Here is a 22340-nt window from a genome sequence, read left to right as displayed (position 1 = left end):
GAGGGCCGGCCGGGGTTCGCACCTGCGTGCCGGGGGAGCGGGTAAGCGCTCGGCGCAGAGTGCCGCCCGGGAGGGGCGCGTCCGGGGTCCTCGCGCAGCCCCCAACCGGGCCGCTGCGGTCGTCCCGAAGGAGCTGGGGCGGGTGGGGGGCGCCTCTTCTGGGGGCTTCGGCGACCGCGGCGTCCCGTCGCTCGGCGCCTTTGGACGGGTGGGGCGCGCGCGACGAGAGGGGTCCCAGAAGCCCAGCCCGAGGGGAGCGTCCGGGGAACGCCGTCCGGAGCCCCAGGATGGAGGGGTGGGCCGAGGCAGCCCCCAGAGGTGGCTGCGGCATCCCGGGCGCGCGTCCAGGACGCCCGACCGAGAAGCGAGATCTGGCGGGGCCGGAGGTGCGACCCCCGGGGCGGGGGGCTGCAATGCCCCCACGTGGCCCAGGGCGGCCGGGGAAGCGGGGCGCTGCCCCCTGCCGGCCAGGTCGGGTCTCCGCGCTGCGGCGGGACCGCCCCTTTCTGGAGGGGAGTTGGAGTGTCCAGCGTGGAGTCTGGCTTCCAGAACCTGCTGGCCCTGACTGGCTTCGTGACCTTGGGCAGGTCACCGCTTTTGTTCGAACCTCAGTTTGCACATCTATCCAATGGAGGGGATCCGTCTCCCACCCGGCGGGGTCCGCGAGAGTAAACGAGATGCTCTGTGCTAATACCTTGTTCTAAACTGTAAAGTTCTGTACAGATCCTAGCTGATCACAGTCTCAGATGGAAGGGCACCAAGAATCTGCTTTATTGCAGTAGGGAGAGTGGGGGAAAATCCTGCCCAAGGTCACGCTGCTTGTGAGAGAACATAAAGCCCAAGCCCCTTGCTCACTAGCTCTAGGGAAGTTCAGAGGTGAAGAGCAGACACTCAGTGAGCCGGCTGCTCCAGCAAACCCAGTCTGCTTACTGGCTGTGTGACCTGCGAAAGCCCATAGCCTCTCTGAGCCTTGGTTCCTCCCGGTGAAGTGGGGAGAAGAATGCCCCTCACAGGCTTGCTGTGCTCCTGCTGCAGAGCACCTGGTGCTGCTCTCACCAGCAGTAGTCACTGCTCGTTTGTAGGAGCAGCCTTCCCCTGCCTTCCTTGGGACTGGCTCCAAGTGCTTGGAATTCCTAACTGAGCATGTGGGTCTTTGTTTTCCTCCCGACCACACAGCCACTGTCCAGTTCTCAGCTTTTCTCACCAGCTCATCAGGGGACCCGCTACCTAGAGCAGGCAGCAGTGCCACTTGGACAGCTTGTCCTCCGACTTTTGGTGGTGTCCAGTGGGGGGACAAATCACGGAAGCATCCAGAAAACCAGGACCCAGGAGATGACATCGAAGGGCATGCTGACCAGCTGGACACGGCTGTGACTGGCATGCCTGGGGCCTCCTCCCACAGCCTGGTCCAGAGCTGCTTCCTCTGACTTAGTTACCTGCTGGATAAATAATGAGCGTGGTCTCTGGGCACCCCTTGCTTGCTGGGCCACAGATAGTGGGCTGTTTTCTGGACAGCAGTGCTGTGAATTTGAACAGAGATACGGTCCCGAGCTTGGCATTCCTGAGCCCCACAGAGGGGCAGGGGCCCAGCGAGTTCCCCAGTGCGCTCCAGGAAGCCGAATCCAGCAGGCCCCCCTGTCTTTAATTCCTCTCTCAGCGACAGCTGACACTATGACCACTCTTTTTCCTCTAGAACACTCTCTTCTTTGGGGCTTCTGTGACTTAACACTTGTATTTTTCCTCCATCATGTTTGATTCTGCAGGTTCGCTCTCCTTTCTGCAGCAACTCTCTGCCTTTCCAGGCCCTCCTTTCTCACACAGCCCCTCTCCTCTGGTGATCTCATCCCCGACTCTCCTCTGGACGCGACTCTCCCTATCACACCCCTGAGTCACAAAGCCCTCAGCTCAGGCAGACCCACACACCAGCACTGTTCTAGGCCCTGGGGATCTGGCGATGAGGCAGACAGAAAGTGCATGTTGTGGGAGGGGGAGGTATTGGGCAGACAAGCAGCAAACAAGCAAAAAATATCAGCTGGAGATAAGTGCATTGAGCATGAAGCTGTGCTACGTGGAGGATGATGCCACTTTCTGTTGACTGGTGAGAGCTTTGCTGAAGAGGTGGTGTTTAGGAGGTGGGCAGGGGCCTTGTAAGCGACAGCCACCCTCTGGATATTATGGAGTGAGATGGGGCCTCAGGTCAGGGAGTTTTAAATCCAAGAGGGGGAGCTCTGCTCTTGCCCCAGGGCTCACTGCAAGCCCGCTGTGGGCGCCAGAGCCCTGGGAGGGGACAGGCAGTAAGGGCAGACAACTGAGTCAGTAGAGTTTTTAGAGGAGAGTTTGCGTCCGGTTGACCAAGGAAGATGTCCTGGAGAAAGGGACTTTGGAGAAGAGCCTCAGAGAACAGCAGGCTTATAGTGGGCGTGTGTGTGTGTGTGTGTGTGTGTGTGTGTGTGTGTGTGTGTGTGTGTGTGTGTGTGTGTGGTGTGTCCGCGCGGCAGGGGCGGTAGATGGAAGAGCGAGCTTTCGGGCAGAGAGGACAGTCTGAACCAAGACACAGTGCCCCAGGTGTGGGAGGCCACTTGCATTCCCTTTCTGACCCTTGACCTTCAAAAGTGGACAATCTCAGGTTCACAACCAGGAGAGCAGCAAGGAGGACTCCAAGGCTGGGCAAGGGTGAGCAGGACAGGAGAATGCCATGGGAGAAAGAGGAGAAGCTGGTGAGGGGGAGGAGGAGCAGGAGGGCAGTTTGGTTGAGCTTGTGGCCACTGCGGGACATCTAGGAGGGATGACGAAAGGACTTTTAGAGCCAAGCCAGAAGGGCAGAAAGGGGAGTTCAAGGTAAAAATTATTGATGTTCTTTTATTCATCCTTTAGGCAAATTGTTACTGACTCACTGTGAAGTATTAAGCCCAAAACGTGGTTATGTACACCCTGAGATCTCTGCTCCAGGAATAAACCATTTTGCAGAGAGGAACCATGAGCCCCAGGCTTATGGGTGGTGAGAGATTTGCATCCAAATCTTGAGCTCCAGGTGCTGACTGGCACAGAGCAGGGAAGCTGACCTCATTGGGGGGCGTGGATCAGGGCCAGCTTAGACCACAGAAGCCAGCTTGTTTTCAGTCTTGAGGGTGATGTTGGAGTTGGGCAGGTAGACTATTAGGAAGGAGACCCTACATAGAGGGCACTGGGCTTCCTGACCCCAATGTCCCCCTTCTTTTTCAGAAATCAGACAGATAAGGAGGCAGGCCACTGGCAAGTTCAGTCCAGGGAAGTCCAGTGTGATGTGTAATCAGTGAGGCAAAGAGCAGGGAGGGATCAGTTCCATCTCTAGGGACCAGGGGACTGCAAGAGAGGGTGGGGGAGACGAGAGCATTGCAGGTGGAGGCTGGAGGCTGTGCAGAGCTCCGAGAAGGGAGAGTGATGGTGGTTTTGGCAGGAGGAGTTGCCAGTCAAGCAGGAGGTGGCAACTTTGGCTGAGTTCAGCAAAGGGGAAGAGGAAAATGTTTGGAAGGGGAAGAGGAAGGGACTGGACTGCATGGTCTTGGCAAGGTGAGTGATAGGAAACAGCAAAGGGGTTGGGGGAACATGGCAGAGAAGGGTTCTCCAAGCCACAGTCTCAAGGAGTAGGTACCTTGGACTCTGACACCTGGTGCTGATCCTGTCTGTCCCCTCATGCTCAGCTTCGAAGTCACTTTCAGAGAAGAACCTCGGGGTTGTGTCATATCCCATATCCCCTGGCCTGCTCCCATGTCCTCCTCAGTCACATCTGTGCTTCGGGGTTCCAGAACCTTTTCCTCCAGGGCCACCATAAGTTTTTGTAAAATCTCAGTCTGCATCTGTGTTTCTCAGGCTTTTAGTAACCATGTGGTAAGCTTTTAATAATTAGCTATTGAATGGATAAAACAGAGAGGTTGAGTAACTTGCCCAAGGTCACAGAGCTAGTAAATGGCAAACTGGGAAGTGGATTCAGTCTACCTGACTAAAGCTTGTGCCTGTCATCATGCTGGGTTGTGCCTCCCTGCAGGGGAAGCAGATGGTAAATAGTGGGTTTGGATTCTGTAAAAGCTAGCAAATTCAGTGTTTAATTTCTAGGAAATGAATTCCTGTTGTTAGATTTTGTTTATTCAGTCTGGAGAAGACAGCCTTGCCTCTGTCCTGAATACGGTTTCACTCCATCAACTCAAGTGCTCTCTGTGAATCCAGATGTGTAGCACCGGGGGGAGGGGTGGGCCGAGCTCCAGGACCAAGCTAAGCTACACTAAAGGCTTCCTAGAGATTGGGGTCTGCCCTGACTGCTTCTAAAGAGTGGGGTCTGAGAGTTGCTAAGCAACTACCTTAGTATGGAAATTCAGATAGGAGGTGGGGGAGGAGAGGTTGAAAATGCCAAAAGCATATGATACGAAAATGGTGTCAGAGCATCGGATACATCGGTCCTTAGTCTCAAATGGGAAGCAGTGGAAAGAGCACCTAGGGGAGTCTGACGACTTAGTCTCTACCTGTAACTCACTGTGTGGCCTTGGACAAGTGTCTTACCCTCTCTGATTCTCTCCCTCTGTCAGCACCAAGAGGGAGTTGTACTCCACGATTCCTGAGTTCTTCCTGAATCTCTGAGGGATAGCCCAGGGCTGACATTCCTATCACCTCTCACCCCTCATAATATCTGGGAGCTTGTCCAAAATGCAGAATCTCAGGTCCTGCTCCAGACCCACAGATTCAAGAACCTGCATTTGTGTTAAGATCCCTCAGGGTGGCCTGTGCATCTTGCAGTGTGAAAAGCACCATAGTAACCCCATTCCCACTCTTTTCTTTGGACGCTGAGAAGGAAGACCAGCAGAGAGGTGCACATGTCCAGTGCTGACCATGTCCACGTGCCCTTCATCCCCAGGCCTGGCAGAGAGGTGGGCCAGGTGGAGCCCATATGTAAAGGTAACCAGTAAGGTTTTTTTTTTAATGTGTGCAATCATTCATGGGGTAAGTATTTGTAGAATGAAGAGAGTGGAAATGACCTCACTCAGCACCTTTATGATCAGTGGAGCGCGAGCTAAGCAAGCTCAGATTCAGTCCTAGATCTGCTGTGCCCTGAGGCCATAGGCAAACCATGAGCCTCAGCTTTGCTGTGAATTTGGGAATTTCCCTGTGAAATGGGAAATTCTGACCAACCTCAGAATCAAATGAAATCAGACTGATATCAGACTCCCTGATATACAAGAAGCATACAGAACAGTGTTTGGCACATATTAGCTCTTACAGTGGCCATTACTTTGCTGCTAACCATTGATCACGCCACTTACTAGCCTCTGACCCCACCTTTTCTATCACACAGTTCCCTGAGGACAGGTTCACAAAGTGACCCATAGGGGGCGATATCACTCCTGTTGAAAACTGATTCTAGAGCAGCTCTCACTATCCAATAGAATTATAACACCAGGGTCTCCCAGGTGGTGGAGGGGTTAGAGCCTCAGCACTGTCAAGCTATCACCAACCACTGCAGCATGAGTTCTCCCTTACCAGGGACCTAATCCACATGGCATGGCAGGCCTCTCCTGTGTTGCCCACTGTCTGTCAGTGAATCTTCTCTGTCTCTGTCTCAGTGAATCCTCTCACCTCCTGCACCTCTGGCCTACACCCTAGTTCTTATATGCATAAACAAAAATTAACCAGCCACAAATACAATTTTAGATTTATAAAATTTAGAGATCGCTACATTAAAAAGATAAAGTGAAATTAATTTCAAGTATACGTTTTATTTATCCAGTACATCTAAAATATTATCATAAAAATGATTAAGTCTTTGATTAAGTCTTTGAAGTCCAGTGTCTTACACTTACTGACATCTCAGCAGGCTCCATTTCCAGCACTCAGTGACCGCATGGCCAGGGGTGGCTCTTCTGGAGTTTCTCAGCACTGGCTGAGCCCCAGCTGTGCCAGCTGTGCCAGCTGTGCCCCTGTTCCCTGTGTGGCCTTGGGCTAGTCATTTATCTGTGTAAAATGGGGGTGTTAGCTCTGCCTTGCACAGGGTAGTATTGGGACAAATGGTGAGAGTTCAGCCCTCTTCCTCCTTTCCCACAAAATTGGGTGAATGCAGTGAGCTGTTACCCCAAAGTCAAGAGCCTTTGTACCTCTAATTTAGTTGTTCAGCGTGGCCCTTCCTGAGGGGTCCAGCACAGAGCTACTTGTAGGAAGGGGCTGGGTTCTCAGAATTCCCTGTTGCAGACGCCCTGAAAACAGGCTTCATCTGCCTGTGATTTTTAAAAAAGATTTATTTATTTAATCATACAGAACTGGGTGGGGTACAGGCCAGAGGTGTGAGGGGTGAGAGGATTCCCTAGAGACAGAGTGGGAATCAGAACAGGGATCTTCTGAAATACACTGCTGAGGGGAGCAGTGGGCAGGTCAGGAGAGATCAGCTCCCTGGCTGGGGATTAAACTCACGCAACAGTGACTGCAATAGCTTCACAGTGCTGTATTTTAACCTGTTGCACCTCCAGGGAGGCCCTGCCTGTGATTTTTAAAAAGATAACAGATGATCTGTCAGTAATGATGATATCCAGAGGTCATCCAGGCCAGGAGCTGTTGATCGTGACTGCACCTCAGAAACCCTTGTGAGCTTTTAATTTGCAGCGACTGGGAATAAGGCCTGGAAATCGTTTTTGTTTTTGTTTTTGTTTCTTTTTTTTGTATTTGTATTTTATTTTAGGCTCCCTAGGGGATTCTGATGCATAGCAAGTTTGATCTGGCCCACTTCTCAATTTCAAGATGGAAAAAATGAGACCCAGAGGAGGAACTAATTATCCAAGAGAGAGTTTACAGTTTGGGGTATTAAATAGTGTAATACGAACAATTCTCACCCACGTTTGTCCATGTTTTTGTTGGTTATATAGCTGGGGGGGTAGAAGTTCTGGTTGGAGGTTTGGCTGTTTTTTATTTTCTACATTTTCCAGTTTTTATGACTAGAGAAATGAGGTGAGAGATTGACTCGCTCAGGATATTGATTAGGTTTCACAAGTTGTACTTAGATATGAACGGATGGGTGGATGGATAGATAGACGGAAAGGTGGGTGAGGACACACATGTGTGTTAAAACTTTTCAGCGTTGTCCACATATATTCTATCTTCGTTCTCACGGCACCTCTGGGGAGATAAATTTGATACCCTGGTTTTGCAGAAGGAAAGGTGAGGCTGTGGGAGGTTCCCTGCGGTAGAGAAGAGATGAAATCACAGCTGTGGATGCACTTTGTAAAGTAGAAAGCGCTCTTCAGACCGTGGAGAATGATTCCCCATCCGGGCTCACTCATCTGTGCCACAGGGCTTTGAGAGAAAGGACAGACACGAATTCCTTTGTGGGGGATTTATTCCGCTGTAACAAATCTTTATCACAGAGCCTGGTTTTGTTTTGTTTTTTCCTTTCCAAAAGGATGAGGCTGGCTTCTGAGGAGGCATTAAACCCATACATCTTGTTTCTGGCAAGGTTTTATGAGTCACTTAGTTAAAATAAAGATCCCTTGGAAAGGGAGGTGACTGTTGTGCAGACTGAATGAGCTCTGAGTGCGAAGTCTTAGTTAAGAGTGAGGTAAAGAGCACCTGCTGGGCCTTCCTGATGGTGCTAGGGGTTAGGTCTCAGCACTATGAAGCTATCAGCAGCCACTGCACAGCATGAGTTCTATCCCTGGCCAGGGAGCTCATGGCCCAGCAGAACTCTCCTGTCTCTCTGCAGCTTCCTTCAGTAGTTTATTTCAGTCAGTCCACCTGTTCTGCTCCCCACTGTGTCTCTGGTGAATCTTCTCACACACCCTCCACCTCTGGTCTGTACCCAGCTCTTATTTGGATAAATAAATAAAATAAATAAATCTAAAAACAAAAAAGAAGTCTTTAAAAGTCCTCTGTTTTATTACTGATTTCAGGACCTCTTGTGTCCCTTTGAATTGGTTCCATGGGTCAAGTATGAACCAGTAAAAATGAGGTTTCCGGGGCACAGAGGCTGCTTGTAGACATGCCGGTTGGCACAGTATAGTGTGAGGAGTCCCTCCTCCTCTCCTGGGGCAGCTGGGTCCTCTCTTTCTTTGCTCCTCTTTGCAGACCCGTTTCCTTAGGGCCTTTCTGCTCTCCCAAAACTTGCTCCGACTTTGGTCATGGCCATGGGCCAGCTGCACCCAAGGGATCTCCTGCATCATCTATCTGCACTGCTGCTCATAGTCTTCATTCTAAATTCCCAAGAGAGAATCTGATTGGTTCATTTTGGGAGTCACGTGTCCAAACTGGACCAATCAGCTATGAGCAGAGGTGGTCCATGAATAAGTTGGGATGGGGACCCAAGTCTCTCTGCAGCTTTGTCCCCCCTACCCCTTGGCTGAGATGCTGGAGTTGGGGTGCACACGGTGTGGCTGGAGTCTGCAGTGCCGCTGGCTGGGAGAGGCTGAGGCGAGTCATGGCTGCCCCGTGATGGCCCTGGGTGGCCAGGGAGGAAGCTCTCTGGTGTGCTTGGTAATTCAGACAGTGCAGACATTGCTTAAGTGAGAATGCAGTTTCTGGAGTCCTGACTTTTTCCTAGTGAGGAACAGACCTTGTTGCCTGGAGACCTGAATTTGGTTGGACACATCCTAGAGGAATGAGACAATCATTGTTTACTGCGTTAGGTATTTGGATCCATGGTCTTATTATCACTTCTCCCCAAACTCCTGTGAGATATGGAAGGTTATGTTGTCTGTCACTGAGGCTGGAGGCCTGAGCAGCTGCCCCTATTTGCTTTCAGCCTCTGCCGCCTTTGTTGCCATTGTTTCCAGGATCACAGTTTAAAGAACATTTTATTATAATAGTTTATTTTTACAACATTTTGTGCCTTTTTCCATCTCAGTTGTAATCCCTATGGGCTTCCCATCACTAAATATCACCCTTGTAGGATTTTTTTTTTTTTTTTTTTTTTTTAATGCATACAAGAGCTGGGTGTAGGCTAGAAGTGCAGGGAGGTAAGAGGATTCACCAGAGACAGAGTGGGGAGAACGGAGATCTACTGAAATACACTGCTGAGGGGAGCAGCGGGCGGGTCAGGAGAGGTCTGCTGTGCCATGTGGGTCAGCTCCCTGGCTGGGAATAGAACATGTGCTGCAGTGGCTGCTGAGAGCTTCCTAGTACTAAGACGTAACCCCTGTGCCAAGATCTTATTTGAATGACTAGACATCCCTTTTGGATAGATAGTAATGGGTGAAGGAGAAAACTGGGGGCTAGGAGAAGTCCTGATTAGTGGCCGAGATCTTCAGGACTAAAATGCATCAGTAGATATTGATGTAGCAAAGTGTTAACTGCTGGCACCCGGTTCTCTCTTTTATAATGCACAAAATTGATGGTTTAAGAAAAATGACAAAAATATCTCCAACAAAGTGTGTGTATGTAGATGTATAATATATATAAACATATGTAAATGTGTATATATGTGTGTAACATACAGACAAGTTAAAGAATAATAGTAAACATCCATGTGCCCGCCACCGCCTTAACAAAGAGTACTCAGGCCTCCCGGGTGGTGCAAGGGGTTGTGTTGCAGCACCATGAAACTATCTGCAGCCCCTGCCCCATTCATAGAGCTGACCTACATGGTGCAGCAGACCTCTCCTGTCCTTTCCACTGCTCCCCTCAGGCTTCTCTCAGCAGTGTGTTTCAGTAGATCCTCTGTTCTGCTCCCCACTATCTTTGGTGAATCCTCTCACTGCCTACACCTCTGGCCTTGTATGCATAAATAATTTTTTTTTTTTTTCAAAATAGAAAACTCTTAGGCCCTCCCTGGTGGCGCAGTGAGTTAAAGGGCAGTGGCAAAAGCCACAGGCACTTCAGTGCTAGTTTAAAAGCCACCCCAGAGGTGATCCACAGGCAGCCCTCTCCTGACCCGCCTGCTGCCCCCCTCAGCAGTGTATTTCAGTCAGTCTGCTTATTCTGCTCCCCACTCTGTCTCTGGTGAAGCCTCTCACTGCCCCTGAACCTCTGGCCTGTACCTCAGTTCTGTCTGCATAAATAAATAAGTCTTTTAAAAAACAGAATACTCTTGATTACATTCCTCTTTCTGCTCCAGGGGTAACCGCTGTTCCAAATTTTACATTTAACATCTGTTTGCTTTTCCTGATGGCTTTGCCACCTATATTTATATCCTTAGATGGTTTGTTGCTCCTTGCTTGTTTTGCCTGTGGCATACTCAGTTTTGTGTTTGTGTGAATCACCCACTTAGGTGCGAGCCGCTGTGGTTTCCTTGGTTTGCTTCTCTGCAGCATGCCACGGTAGGAACATGCCACGTTTCATTCTGCTGGTGATGGACAGCTGGCTGGTTTCTGGTCGTTTGTTATTACAGTCAAGGCCTTCGTGACCAGCCTTGTTCCCATCTGCTAGTGAACACGGAGAGGCGTTTCTCTGGCTTGTGTACCTGGCAGTGGAATCACTGGGTCATTAGGTAGTCATTACATCTTTAGCTTTATGAGATGATACTAAATTGTCTGCTAATGGGGTTCTCCAATTTATACTTCATTCATGGTCGGTGATGATGTCTGTTGCTCCATACCCTTACTGAAGGACATGACACCATCAGAGATTTTAAATATCAGATTTGTTACTCTATCTGCAGACTGAAATTTTTTTTTAATATTGATATTTGAAGGATGATGGTGGGGGAGCTGCTTACAGAGTCTGTATCTCCAAAGGTTGGTGGATGATGAGAAATTCTGCCAGTTTTGCCCAGAATGGGGACGCCCAGTGGGTGGGAGAAAGAGCATGGAGAGTAGGGAGCCCACTTTCCTGAGCCGGGCAGTCCCCCCTGCCCTTCTGCCCGGTATGCCCACCGCCCACCGCCTCTCAAGCCTTTCTAACCAGTACCTTTTGCTGGAATGAGGTCACTGGAATGCCTGGAACTCAGGGAGTGACCACGTGGCTCCTGAGCCAGCACACCAGCCCTCCGTGAGAAACCAAGGCACCTTGCTCACCCAGACGGTCTGCATGAAAGAAAGTTCCAGACGGGCCAACTGACTTCATATTTTCCATGTGAACCAATGTGGGAGGAAAGCTTCAGCCAAAGGCTTTTGGGGTGGAGCCTGGGCCAGGGGAGGGGGTGACCAGAGGGCTCACCCTCTTCATCATCACTGTGAAACCAGCTCCATTCCTGGGGGCAGTGTACCTGGAGGCTTTTCTTCGCCATTGGGCAGTGTGAAGAGTGGAAATGTTGAGAGCAGGCTCTAGACCCGGTTTTTCCACTTCCAGCTGAGTGACCTTTGGCAGGGAACGCCAATTCTCTGAGCATCTGTTGGCTCTTTTGCAAGTTGGAAGCCAAATTGGGTGCCCTCTTGTCAAGGGAACTCAGGCCCAGGACTAGCTCGGTGCCTGGAACGCAGGGAGAGCGCTGTCAAGGAGATCACCTGGGCGCCCTCAAACTCTGGGGCTGCTGTGAAGCCCCAGATTAATTTTTTTGTTTTGTTTAAAAAATTAATGTTTTAAAACTGAGGTTATTTCCCCTCCCTCAGCAGTTTGAGGAATAATACTTTTTAGGATAAACTCCTGCTCTTCGCAGCAACATGCATGGAGCTGGAAGGGATTATGCTCAGCTAAATAAGTCAGAAAGAAAAAGAAAAATATCGAATGGCCTCACTTACAGGAGGACTGTAGAGAAAACAGAAAAGGAATCAGAAAAAAAAAACCATAATAAAATCAAAATCATCAGGCAACTATAGATCAGAGACATTCTGTAGGGGAGGAGGAGGGGGAAGGACCAGGACAGGGGTGGGAAGAGCACAAGGGACCACGATGATGGAGCACGGGGGAGCTGGTGGTGGGAATTTCACAGGGAACCATACAGTGTACAGAAGTAAGGGTGATGTAATGAATATATTTTAAAAAATTAAAATATTATAAACAACAAAAAAGAAAAAGGCATTTACTTTTTAAAGACAATGTGCTCAGCAGTTTGAGGAATAAGAGGGAAATAATCACATTGGTTTGCTTCTAAATGTTTTTGAGACTCAGTCAACAGACAGACTGAGCCTTCCTGACAAAGTCCTGAGCTGAGCCTTGGGATCTAGGGGTTGGAGGACAGTGATTCTTGACCATTCTCAGCTTCCTGCAAGCTTTCCAGAAGCAGCCTGCTGGGCTGGCTTAGGAAGGTAGGCAGGATGGCCATTGTTGGGGGAAGAAATTTGACACTCAAAGGATAAGGAACTTGCCCAAGGTCCTAAAGAAAAGCTGGGAAAGCACTGGGCTTAGAACCCAAATGATCCCAGTCCAAGCCTAACTCTCCCCTCTCCCTGTGTCCTGGGGGGGGGGGGCGCCAGTCCCCCCAGGGTCAGCCTCCTCTGGGGCCTGATCTGCCTGGATGCTTCCTCCTGTTTGGGTCTTTGTTCTTGACTCTCCAGCCATGAGGAATGCTGTCCCGCCCACTTTGACTGTCCCCTCCCTTTGTTTTATTGTGGACACTCTGTGGAGCAATGCTCAGCCCTTAAGGAAGCTGTGGCAGTCCTGAGTAGAAAACTGCTCACATTTTTTTAGTGGAGACAAGAAACACATAAAACACTTGGGAACAAAGTCGTACACCAACTCCACCCAGGGTTCTAGAAGCTGCATGTTGCTTCCCTTGCTAAGCTGTCAATGCTCCCAGAGCAGGTCCTTCAGCTGTTTGGAAGAAATAAAGAATCAGTGATTCCTGGGATTTGTAGTGTTCTGCACTAGGCAGGTGGAGAGAAGGGGAGAGAGTATGAATGGGGCTTTGGGGTTGGTAGTCTTGCCAACCCCATATGCCTAGGGGCTTCCTACTGGGGTCACACCAGGGCTAAGTCTGCACTGAGGCTCCAGCTTGCCTCACCCTGAGTCCTGAGCCCCCAAAACCCCAGGACTTCCCCATGTCCTAAGTCTTAAAGCCCACATTCAGAGCCAGAGGCACCCAGAAGGGAATGTGGGGGGAAAATCGCCAAGATTTTTTTTGGGGGGTGAGGGGGACTCAATTTCCAGTTTCCATTTGGAAAGCTAAATGTATTTTCAGGAACTGGACTGTTTCCATGAGGAATGTTCGGTGTCTTTATTTTTGCAGTTTATTCCTTTGCTTAACAAAATAATATTTATGGGGAGGGGGTGTTGGTTTTAAGAGTCAAATATGCTCACAGTAGGAAATCTGGCATTCATGGGAACAAAGAAGATCACCTTCCCTTCCCTACTTCCTAGAGAAATACATGGCAACAATCTCCTTAATTATTTTTTTCTATATACAGTGTTATCTTGTTCAGTTCCCATTATTGTTGAATAAATGGAAGATGATTTCTGATTCACAACATACAGAGCTGCTTTCATGTACTTGTGAACAGCCTGGGACACTTGGAACAGCTGATACTGCGTCCCTCGTCCCCTCTGGGAACTGTGGGGGTGGGCGCAGGGCCCTCTCCTGTTTTCTCTGCACTCTTTTGAGAATGCCCGTTCCAGGTACAGCTGCCAGCACTAAGCAGTAGCCTCCCAATCTTTATAGTGAATCAGACGCATCCCAATTGTCTCCTGGAACCTAACTCCCATTTTCGTTTTTACACCCCAGAGTGCCCGAATTCGCTTCTCCTCTCCATGAACCCGCAGCCGTCTGTTCTGCTTTTCTCCCAGCTCACGCGTTCTTTGAGTCTTGGTAACCAGAATGTTTTGTCTGTTCAGGTTTAAAACCATCAGTGAGACCACGTGCTGCATATGTCAAGGTGAACCCAGGAAGACTGAGCTGTGGACAGAGCTGCTCCTCGGAATTGGCGGACACATCTTTGTGTGTGGAGTGTTAAATCTCCCAGGAGGCAACATGAAACCCAGATTCTTTACAGAGTAGGATGGGGGAGTTCTGAGGTCCTCATTCATCCCCTTTGTGTCTCAAGATTTGGAAGAAGCCAGAATGCCAAAGGGAAGTCTCCCCAAGCGTTGCAGACACTGGGGTGATGCCCCTGTGTATATAGCAAGTGTCTATGGCGCTTGGCTTTTTACTGGGCAAAGTTCCAGAACACTGAGACATCTTGGGATTCATCTGGTTTAAGAAAGACCTTTAACTCCCTGCTGGCGGTCTCCTCGGTGCTCTTTAAATAGTTAAGTCTTGAGATCCTTTCACTGTGTTCTCCTGGGCTGAAAGGCTGGCACCAGTGTAAAACAGAAGGATGACCTTGTTCCGTGGGCAGGGTAACTGTGAAAGGAGCTGTGTGTGTGGAAGTCTGTGGGAAGAAAGAAACACCTAGAATGTCCCTGCCAAACCAGTCCATGGAAGGCCTTTTCCCAGAGGCCCCCAATAGATCCCTGAATGTTACAGAAACTCCAGAGACTTGGGATCCAGGAACCCTCCAGGCCCTCAAGATTTCTCTTGCTGTGGTCCTTTCCGTCATCACACTGGCCACAGTCCTCTCCAACGCCTTTGTGCTCACCACCATCTTCCTCACCAGGAAGCTCCACACCCCTGCCAACTATCTCATCGGCTCTCTGGCCACCACGGACCTCCTGGTTTCCATCCTGGTTATGCCCATCAGCATCGCATACACGACCACCCGCACCTGGAGCTTTGGCCAAGTCCTCTGTGACATCTGGCTGTCCTCTGACATCACATGCTGCACAGCCTCCATCCTGCATCTCTGTGTCATTGCTCTGGACAGGTACTGGGCCATCACTGACGCCCTGGAGTACAGTAAACGCCGCACGGCGCGCCACGCGGCCGCCATGATCGCGGTGGTCTGGGCCATCTCCATCTGCATCTCCATCCCGCCGCTCTTCTGGCGGCAGGCCAAGGCGCAGGAGGAGCTGTCCGACTGCCTGGTGAACACGTCCCAGATCTCCTACACCATCTACTCCACGTGCGGCGCCTTCTACATCCCGTCTATGTTGCTCATCATCCTCTACGGACGCATCTACATGGCCGCGCGCAACCGTATCCTGAACCCGCCGTCTCTCTACGGGAAGCGCTTCACCACTGCCCAACTCATCACCGGCTCCGCGGAGTCCTCGCTGTGCTCCCTCAACCCCAGCCTTCATGAGGGGCACTCTCATTCAGCTGGCTCCCCGCTCTTTTTCAACCACGTGAAAATCAAGCTTGCTGATAGCGTCCTGGAGCGCAAGCGCATCTCGGCGGCCCGGGAGAGGAAGGCCACCAAGACGCTGGGCGTCATCCTGGGGGCCTTTGTCATCTGCTGGCTGCCCTTCTTTGTGGCGTCGCTGGTGCTCCCCATCTGCAGGGACTCCTGCTGGATCCACCCGGCCCTCTTTGACTTTTTCACCTGGCTAGGCTATTTAAACTCCCTCATCAATCCCATCATCTACACTGTGTTTAACGAGGAGTTCCGGCAGGCCTTTCAGAAAGTCGTCCATTTCCACAAAGCCTCCTAAGTCATAACTTGCTGGTGACTCTCGTGTCCTGACTTTCTTATTTTTCCTGAGTGTTGGGTGGATCCTGCTACCTCGGGCTTAGATTCGATTAATTGAATTGGCCAGCCTTCTTTTTCCTGTTATCTCCTTGACTTCTAGGACACCCACGGGTGGACAAGAAGTGGGGACAAGACTGAGGATTCCACTAAGTGTGATCGAGTCCCAATTCAGCCATGTTGGAAGAAACGTGACCCCCAGGGTACCCCATTGAGGCAAATCAGGTGAAAAACCTCTGACTATTAGCAAGAGCTCAGTCCCCAAGGGGAGGCTGTCTGGGCTACCTAACTTTTGTGTGGCTCTCATAGGAGGGCAGCTGACATTAATGACCTGAGTCGAAGAGAATTTGGGGTCAGAGTGGAGTAACCTCCATTCCATGAGGCATCTTGGAAATTCATTCACCGAGTGAGTCCTCCTCGGATTGAGTCTCTCCCAGATTCAATACTTGCAGTGCCGGGGAAAGAAAGTGACAGAGAGACCAGCAACCAGGGAGCCACCAGATCAACCACGCTGTGCTTGGCCTGCCTTCCCCAGTATCTCTGCACCACCTTGGTGTTCACATAGTCACCCCCACTGAAGGTTTTGGACTCCCCGAGTTTTGAGTAGCACACTATTCTGATGTTTTCCCCCAGAATTATTTTCTTACGTCCTCTTCTCATTAGAAATCTTACAGTGTTGGGTCTTGTCCAATAAAAAGCATGAGACATCACGACCAGGAAAGTCTGCGTGATTTTTTACCCCCTTTCCCTGGATGTAGAAACCTTTCGATTCATTTTAATCGTCAGCTAGGGCTGTGGCATTTGCTCTCTCATCGGAGTTTCATAAGCATGAAAATCAGCACAATGTGATGGTTAAGAGACCCTGATGTCGCAGTTCAAATCCAAGCACTACCAGGTCCTGGGTAGGTGGGTGAACTTGAAGGTTTCTTGACCCCTCTTTGCCTCATTTTCTTCATCTGTAAATTGGGGATAATAATGGTTGTGTTAGTGTATATTTTAATGCAGTACTGGGCACCAGAGCTCTTATTTTAGAGAGCTAGGCACTGAGCTGCCTGGGTCAAGTCATCTAAAAATAATAGCTACCATTTATTGATTGCTTGCAGTGTTCCTGTTACTCTCATTTGCTCATTATCCCATCTATAGATTCAGTAAAGAAATGTGCCTTTTCAGTCGAAGTTTTGGCAGAGGGGTGAAACTTACAGACTCCCCAAAGTTAATTGAGTCCTTGTGAGATAGGTGGTTCAGGGGGATGTGATGAAGCCCCTTGGGTAGAGCAAAGGAAGTTAGGGAAGGTTCTGCCAGGTGGAGAAAGCTTGGGAACAAAGGGTGAGAGGTCTGGAGTGTTTGGTGGGGTGTCTGGGCATGGGGAGAACAAGGAATATGGGCTATCAGGATAGGAGGGATACGGAGGGGAGTCAAGATAGGCTTGGAGAAACCCAGAGAAGCCTTGTGCTCACTGTCTTCTGGTGAGACCTAGACCATCTGCATTAGAATCCGCTGGGGAGCTTATGACCTTGGGTTCCTGGCTCCCAGCTCAGAAACACTGAGAATCTAGAGTCTGCATGTTAAATAAGCCTCTCTCCCTTGAACCCCTTCCTGAACCCAGAGACCTGCACAGGCTCACTGCTCTCCTCTCACCTGGTGTGCTCGCCCCCACTTGCTGTCCCTTCCATCTTACGTGGCTCATCTTCCTGATCTGGAGAAAGTCTGGAGTTCAGAGATTTGGCAGGACAATACACTATAAACACACACGCACATACTTGGACATTTCATACAAATGGAATCATACAACATGTGGTCCTTTGTGACTAACTGATTTCATTTAGCATCCATACTGTCTCATGCGTAACTATTCATTCCTGACATTACATAATATCCCATCTTATGGATACTGCATTTTATTTATGCATTCACCTGCTGTGGACAGAGTTGCTTTCATATTTTGTCTATTAGGAGCAATGATGTCCTGAATATGCTCATACAAGTTTTTGTGTGGACATATGCTGACATTTCTCTGGAGTACATGCCTGGGTGGAATTATAGGATCAGATGGTATGGCTATATTTCACCTTTTGAGGCCCCAGGCCACTTTCCAACGTGGCTGTACCATTTTATTTTCCCACTAGCAGTGCAGCAGTGTTCCAGTTTGTGCTCACATACTTGCTGGTAAATATTTTCACCTTTGCAGGTTCTATCATCTCTGTTACAATCACTTCTACCACTGTGGTGTGAAAGCTGCCAGAGAAAGCATGCAAATAAACCAGCTGTCTGGCAATAAATTTGCATTTAATAAAAGGGTGGCAGTTTGTAGGTGTGGTTGGCCCCTGATCGAGGAGTGACTGTTCCCCTCCTGCTCTCTTGTCCCTCTTCCCCCTTCTCTGTTTTACTTTTTGTATCACACTTACGCTAATGACGGCAGGTAGGTATTAATTCTTACTGTCTGTCTGGCACCTCTGGAGCACCAGCTTTTTGAGGGTGGCGATTGTATATGTCATGTTCACTGTTTGGGTCCCATCTACCATAGTACCAGGCATATAGAAGATGTACGATAAATATTTGTTGAATGAATGAATGAAATAGCATTTCCAGGTTTACAAATGACTATTCCTCAATGTCCTTATCTCCAGGGTTTTAAGAGGTGACTGAACCTACAGCGCCATGGCGCCTCAAAAACTCTGGGATTTGGTGTCAGGCGGACCCAGTCAGACTGGGGGAACTTCTGTCTCAAGACAAGAGGTGAGTGAGGAGGCTGGGGGTTTCCAGTGTCCCCAAGAAGCCGGGACTGGTGCTGACGTCTTTGCCTCTACAGGGCAACAGCCAGAGGACCAGCTAGCTTAGGATAAAGCCCAGCTGTTTTCTGGTCTTTGTTATTTTTGTTATCTTTACCCATGTGGCTAGCCCGTCTGCAGAACTGCAAACTAAATAGGTGACGTAAAAGTCAAATTCAAATTCGTTTCCCACGAGCTCAGAGGTATGTCTCAACGGTAGGTCTCCCGATCTAGGTCCCATTGGTCAGACTGTATCACGTGCCTACCCCTCAACCAATCCCTGGTAAAGGGGATGGAGTAACCTGAAGGTTTAAGCCAATCAGAGCCCTTTGGACAGAGGACGCTAGCATTGGGGGCCTTTCTCCTCCTCCCTCTTGGCACACACCCCCATCAAGCTCCTAGCTCATTCACACTTAGTGGCACATACAGCACGGTGCCAGGCGTGCCCGGGAGGGCAGGGCCTCTAGGTCGGAGCTCACAGGACCGCACATGGGTTCAAACTGGTTTAAACCAGTCAGGGTAACCCATCCCCCTTACCAGGGATTGGTTGAAGAGCAGGCACGTGGTACAGTCTGACCAATGGGATCTAAGCAGGAGACGGGTCATTCAGTGTTACAGACTACAGAGGAATTCCCAGGACTGGAGAGCTTCTGTGCCCAAACCAGAAAGTGGGACTCCCTGGTGGCTCGAGGGGTTCCAGCGCAGCTATCCGAAGTATCCGAAACCTGTGGATCATGAGTTCTATCCCTGGTCAGGAAGCCGACCCACATGGCGCAGCAGACCTCTCCTGTCTTGCCGGCTGCTTCCCCTCGGCAGTGCATTTCAGTAGATCAGCCTGTGCTCCCTACTCTGTCTCTGGGGAGTCCTCTCACATCCCCCGCCCCCTCCCCGCCATACCTCTAGCCTGTACCCCAGTTCTTATATGCATAAATAAGTAAAAATAAGTCTTTAAAAATAATAATAATAATAAAATAAAACCAGAAAAGTACCAAGCAAACAGGGACAGGGAGCTCCTGTAAGTGCAAGTCAGCTGGAAGTTTGGGCAGATACTCCCGGCTAGTGCAGGAAAGAGTCATGTAAGGAACTTCTTCCCTGCTTGGTAGCTGGCAGGATGGGAAGCCTGGGCAACCTTCCTGTGACCCAGTGGGGAAACAGGAGATCCCCAGAGGGCGCAGGGGACAGAAGCAAGTGCTGTTCCTTGACCACATGGTTGAGGCCCCCAAGCTTCCCTGGCCTATCTCAGCCTTCTTGTTAAGTGAGCAGTAACCATACATATGCATTAACACTTAGCTGGATTCTTGCCCTTGCTTGCTGCTGAACATATCCTAACATGCCAGGAAGACATAAATAATTCTTGCCACATTGCCCTCTTACAGGTTGGACAAGAGCAAGATTGAGTGGCACTCTTGGGTTGGCATAGTCTTGGGGTTTTGGGCAGAGAAGTAGGGGGCAGCCAGAGGGTAAGCCAGCAAGTATGATCAACAGCTTATATTTGCTGTTTAAGAGGCAACCCAGGTAGTTCCCTGAAGAATATGAAAACACTATTTGAAAAGATAAATGCACTCCTCTGTTCAATGCACACTGCAGACAATAACCAAATATGGAGACAAGCCAAGTGCCCAATGATGGATGACTGGAGTAAGGAGGTGAGGGGTGTGTATATGTATGTATATATTTACACGCACACACTGGAATACTATTCAGCCTTTAAAAAGATGAGCTCTAGCCAGTGATGACATGGGAGGACATTGAAGGGATAATGTTGAGTGAAATAAGTTGAGAGGCAGGGCTTCATCCCTCAACTATGATGGGTCATGATTAGGATGTGGACGCAGGTCATCAGAGGTATGGACCCTCCTTGGTGGTGCAGCGGGCTCAAGCACAGCTCTAAGAATCTAAAGCCACTTCAGCATGAGTTCAATCCCTGCCCTGGAGGTGACCCACATGGCATAGCAGACCTCTCCTGACCTGCCCGCTGCTCCCCTCAGCAGTGTACTTCATCAGTGGGTCTGTTTTGCTCCCCACTCTGTTTCTGGTGAATCCTCTCACTGCCCCTGTACCTCTGGCTATACCCCAGTTCTGCATGCATAAATACATAAAACTTAAAAAAAAAAAAAAGTAGGGCCCTCCCTGGTGGTGCAATGGATTAAAACATAGCACTAAGAAGCTAAAGTCACTTAACATGAGTTTGATCCCCAGCCCCAGAGTGACCCACATGGCACAGCAGACCTCTCCTGACCCACCCGCTGCTCCCCTGAGCAGTGTACTTCATCAGTTGGCCTGTTCTGCTCCCCACTCTGTCTCTGGTGAATCCTTTCACTGCCCCTGTACCTCTGGCCTGTACCCCAGTTCTGCATGCATAAATAAATAAATCTTTAAAAAAAACAAGTATTGACTACATAGTTGGTTTTGCAAGGGACAGATTTATTTATTTTTGGTGGTGAAGGAAAACTTTTTTTAAAAAAAGATTTATTTATTTATACATATAAAACTGGAGTACAGGCCAGAGGTACAGGTGGGCATGAGAGGATTCACCAGAGGCAGAGTGGGGAGCAGAACAGACAGAATGACGAAATACACTGCTGAAAGGGGCATTGGACAAGACAGAAGAAGCCTGCTGCGCCATGTGGGCCACCTCCCTGGCCAAGGATTGAACTCATGCTTCAGTGGCTGTGGCTGGCTTCACAGTGCTGCACTGTAACATGTTGCGGCACCAGGGAGGGCCTGGCAAGCTTTTTTTAAGACTTATTTATGCATATAAGAACTGGGATGTAGGCCAGAGGTGTGGGGGATGAAAGGATTCACCAGAGACAGAGTGGGGAACAGAACAGGCAGATTCACTGAAATTCATTGCTGAGGGGAGCAGTGTGTGAGACGGGAGAGGTCTGCTGTGGTCTATATGGGTTAGCTCCCTGGCAGGGATTCAGGTCTTGGAGGTGATACTGCTGAGACCTAACACATAGGCCACCAGGGAGGCCCCAGAAATCTTTTATTTTAAATAATGAATTATGTGACTACACAGAAGAGTGAAATGTGTTAACTGTGACATTGAAATGATTACATGGTGTCAATTATTCATTAGACAGACAGCAACTTCCTGAACATCTACTCAGGTGACCTGAAATCTTCCCCAAGATGGAACTTGCAGTTGAAATGAGTTTACTCATTTGTGGAATTAAAAAAACAACAACAATGGAACAAACAAAACAGAAGCGAACCCTTAGACTCTGGCAGCAGAATGGTGGTTTCCAGGGAGGTAGGAGGGGGAAGAGCTGGGTGGAGGGCCCGACTGGCTGGTGTGGATGGTGACTGGGCATTTAGTAGTGGGTGTGGGGTGATGTATACAGCTGCTGAGGTGAGAAACTACACTTGAAACCCATACAGTATTGTGAACTGTTACCTCAATAAAGAGAAAGGGGAAAAAGGCCTCAGGGGCGCCCCATTGCCCACAGGTACTCCCTGATATCTGGGCAGAGCAATGGAGGCTCAAAGATTGTGACTTGGGAGCCTGAGGGATTAGGTCTTACACCTACTGGGTCTCACACAACAACCAAAGCTCATGCTCTTCCTCCTCAGCACTGGCTGTGCCCCTCACAGAGGGCTTCCTCCTGACCCTTTCTTGGTGACAGGGAGACTAGTGTCCAAAAGGCACCCTGTCCATCACTGGTCAGCAGTAACTGCTCTTCCCACTGGATCCAAACCTGATTTCCAGTAATTCCCACCTACTCACCTGATCCAGCCCTGAAGCCTGGAGCCAGGACCGGACCTCTGTGGTCTGCTTCTCTGGGCTGATCAGCTTTATGTCCGGCAGACTTTCTTCTCTCAACCACTCAGGAAGGCTGTGGTCTAGGCTGCACTTGTGGTCCGACTTAAAGTGTTAAGTCTTTTAAGCAGGCTGCACTCTCCCACCCAATTCTCCTGAATCTATATCTGCACAACTGGACCCAAGTGGGGGTGGGGAAGTTTTTATTGATCCTCATTACATTTCTTTTCATTGATCCATGTTAAGTTCTCCTTGAAGTTTCCTATCTGTCATTCTGCAAATTCAGCACTTTTGGAATCCTAATTTTAGTCTCTAAGGGCTGTCTCTCCCAGCTCTGTAGGATACTCATAGTAAAGGCATCTTGATCATAAAGAACTCTGACATCCCTCAGGGATAGGTTGGGAGCCTATGGTTAACCTTGTCTAAACT

The 22340-nt window shown here is 49.5% G+C and overlaps 2 protein-coding genes across 4 annotated transcripts in view; both read left to right on the top strand.

Moving 5' to 3' along the window:
• Positions 1 to 16090, top strand: part of HTR1D (5-hydroxytryptamine (serotonin) receptor 1D, G protein-coupled) — a 17617-nt gene extending 1527 nt beyond the window's left edge. For 2 of the 3 annotated variants that reach the window (XM_012722748.1, XM_012722747.1), the window contains exon 2: positions 13651 to 16090. In XM_012722748.1, coding sequence (XP_012578202.1) covers positions 14212 to 15345 — 1134 coding nt within the window. In that variant the 5' untranslated portion in view covers positions 13651 to 14211 and the 3' untranslated portion in view covers positions 15346 to 16090. Of the gene's footprint in view, positions 42 to 13650 lie in introns of all 3 variants that reach the window. The other variant, XM_012722746.1, reaches the window with a different exon arrangement.
• Positions 16091 to 18100: 2010 nt separating this feature from the next.
• The window catches only part of LUZP1 (leucine zipper protein 1), a 91246-nt gene continuing 87006 nt past the window's right edge, over positions 18101 to 22340 (top strand). The window contains exon 1 of the mRNA XM_012722479.1: positions 18101 to 18116. The gene's annotated coding sequence lies outside the window, so the exon portion shown is untranslated. The remainder of the gene's footprint in view (positions 18117 to 22340) is intronic.

This window comes from Condylura cristata, unplaced genomic scaffold (assembly GCF_000260355.1).
Source record: "Condylura cristata isolate star-nosed mole 26May11 unplaced genomic scaffold, ConCri1.0 scaffold00008, whole genome shotgun sequence".
NCBI classification, from domain to species: Eukaryota; Metazoa; Chordata; class Mammalia; order Eulipotyphla; family Talpidae; genus Condylura; species Condylura cristata.
Note: the sequence above shows the minus strand (reverse complement) of the source record. Positions and strands in the feature narration are given on the sequence as shown.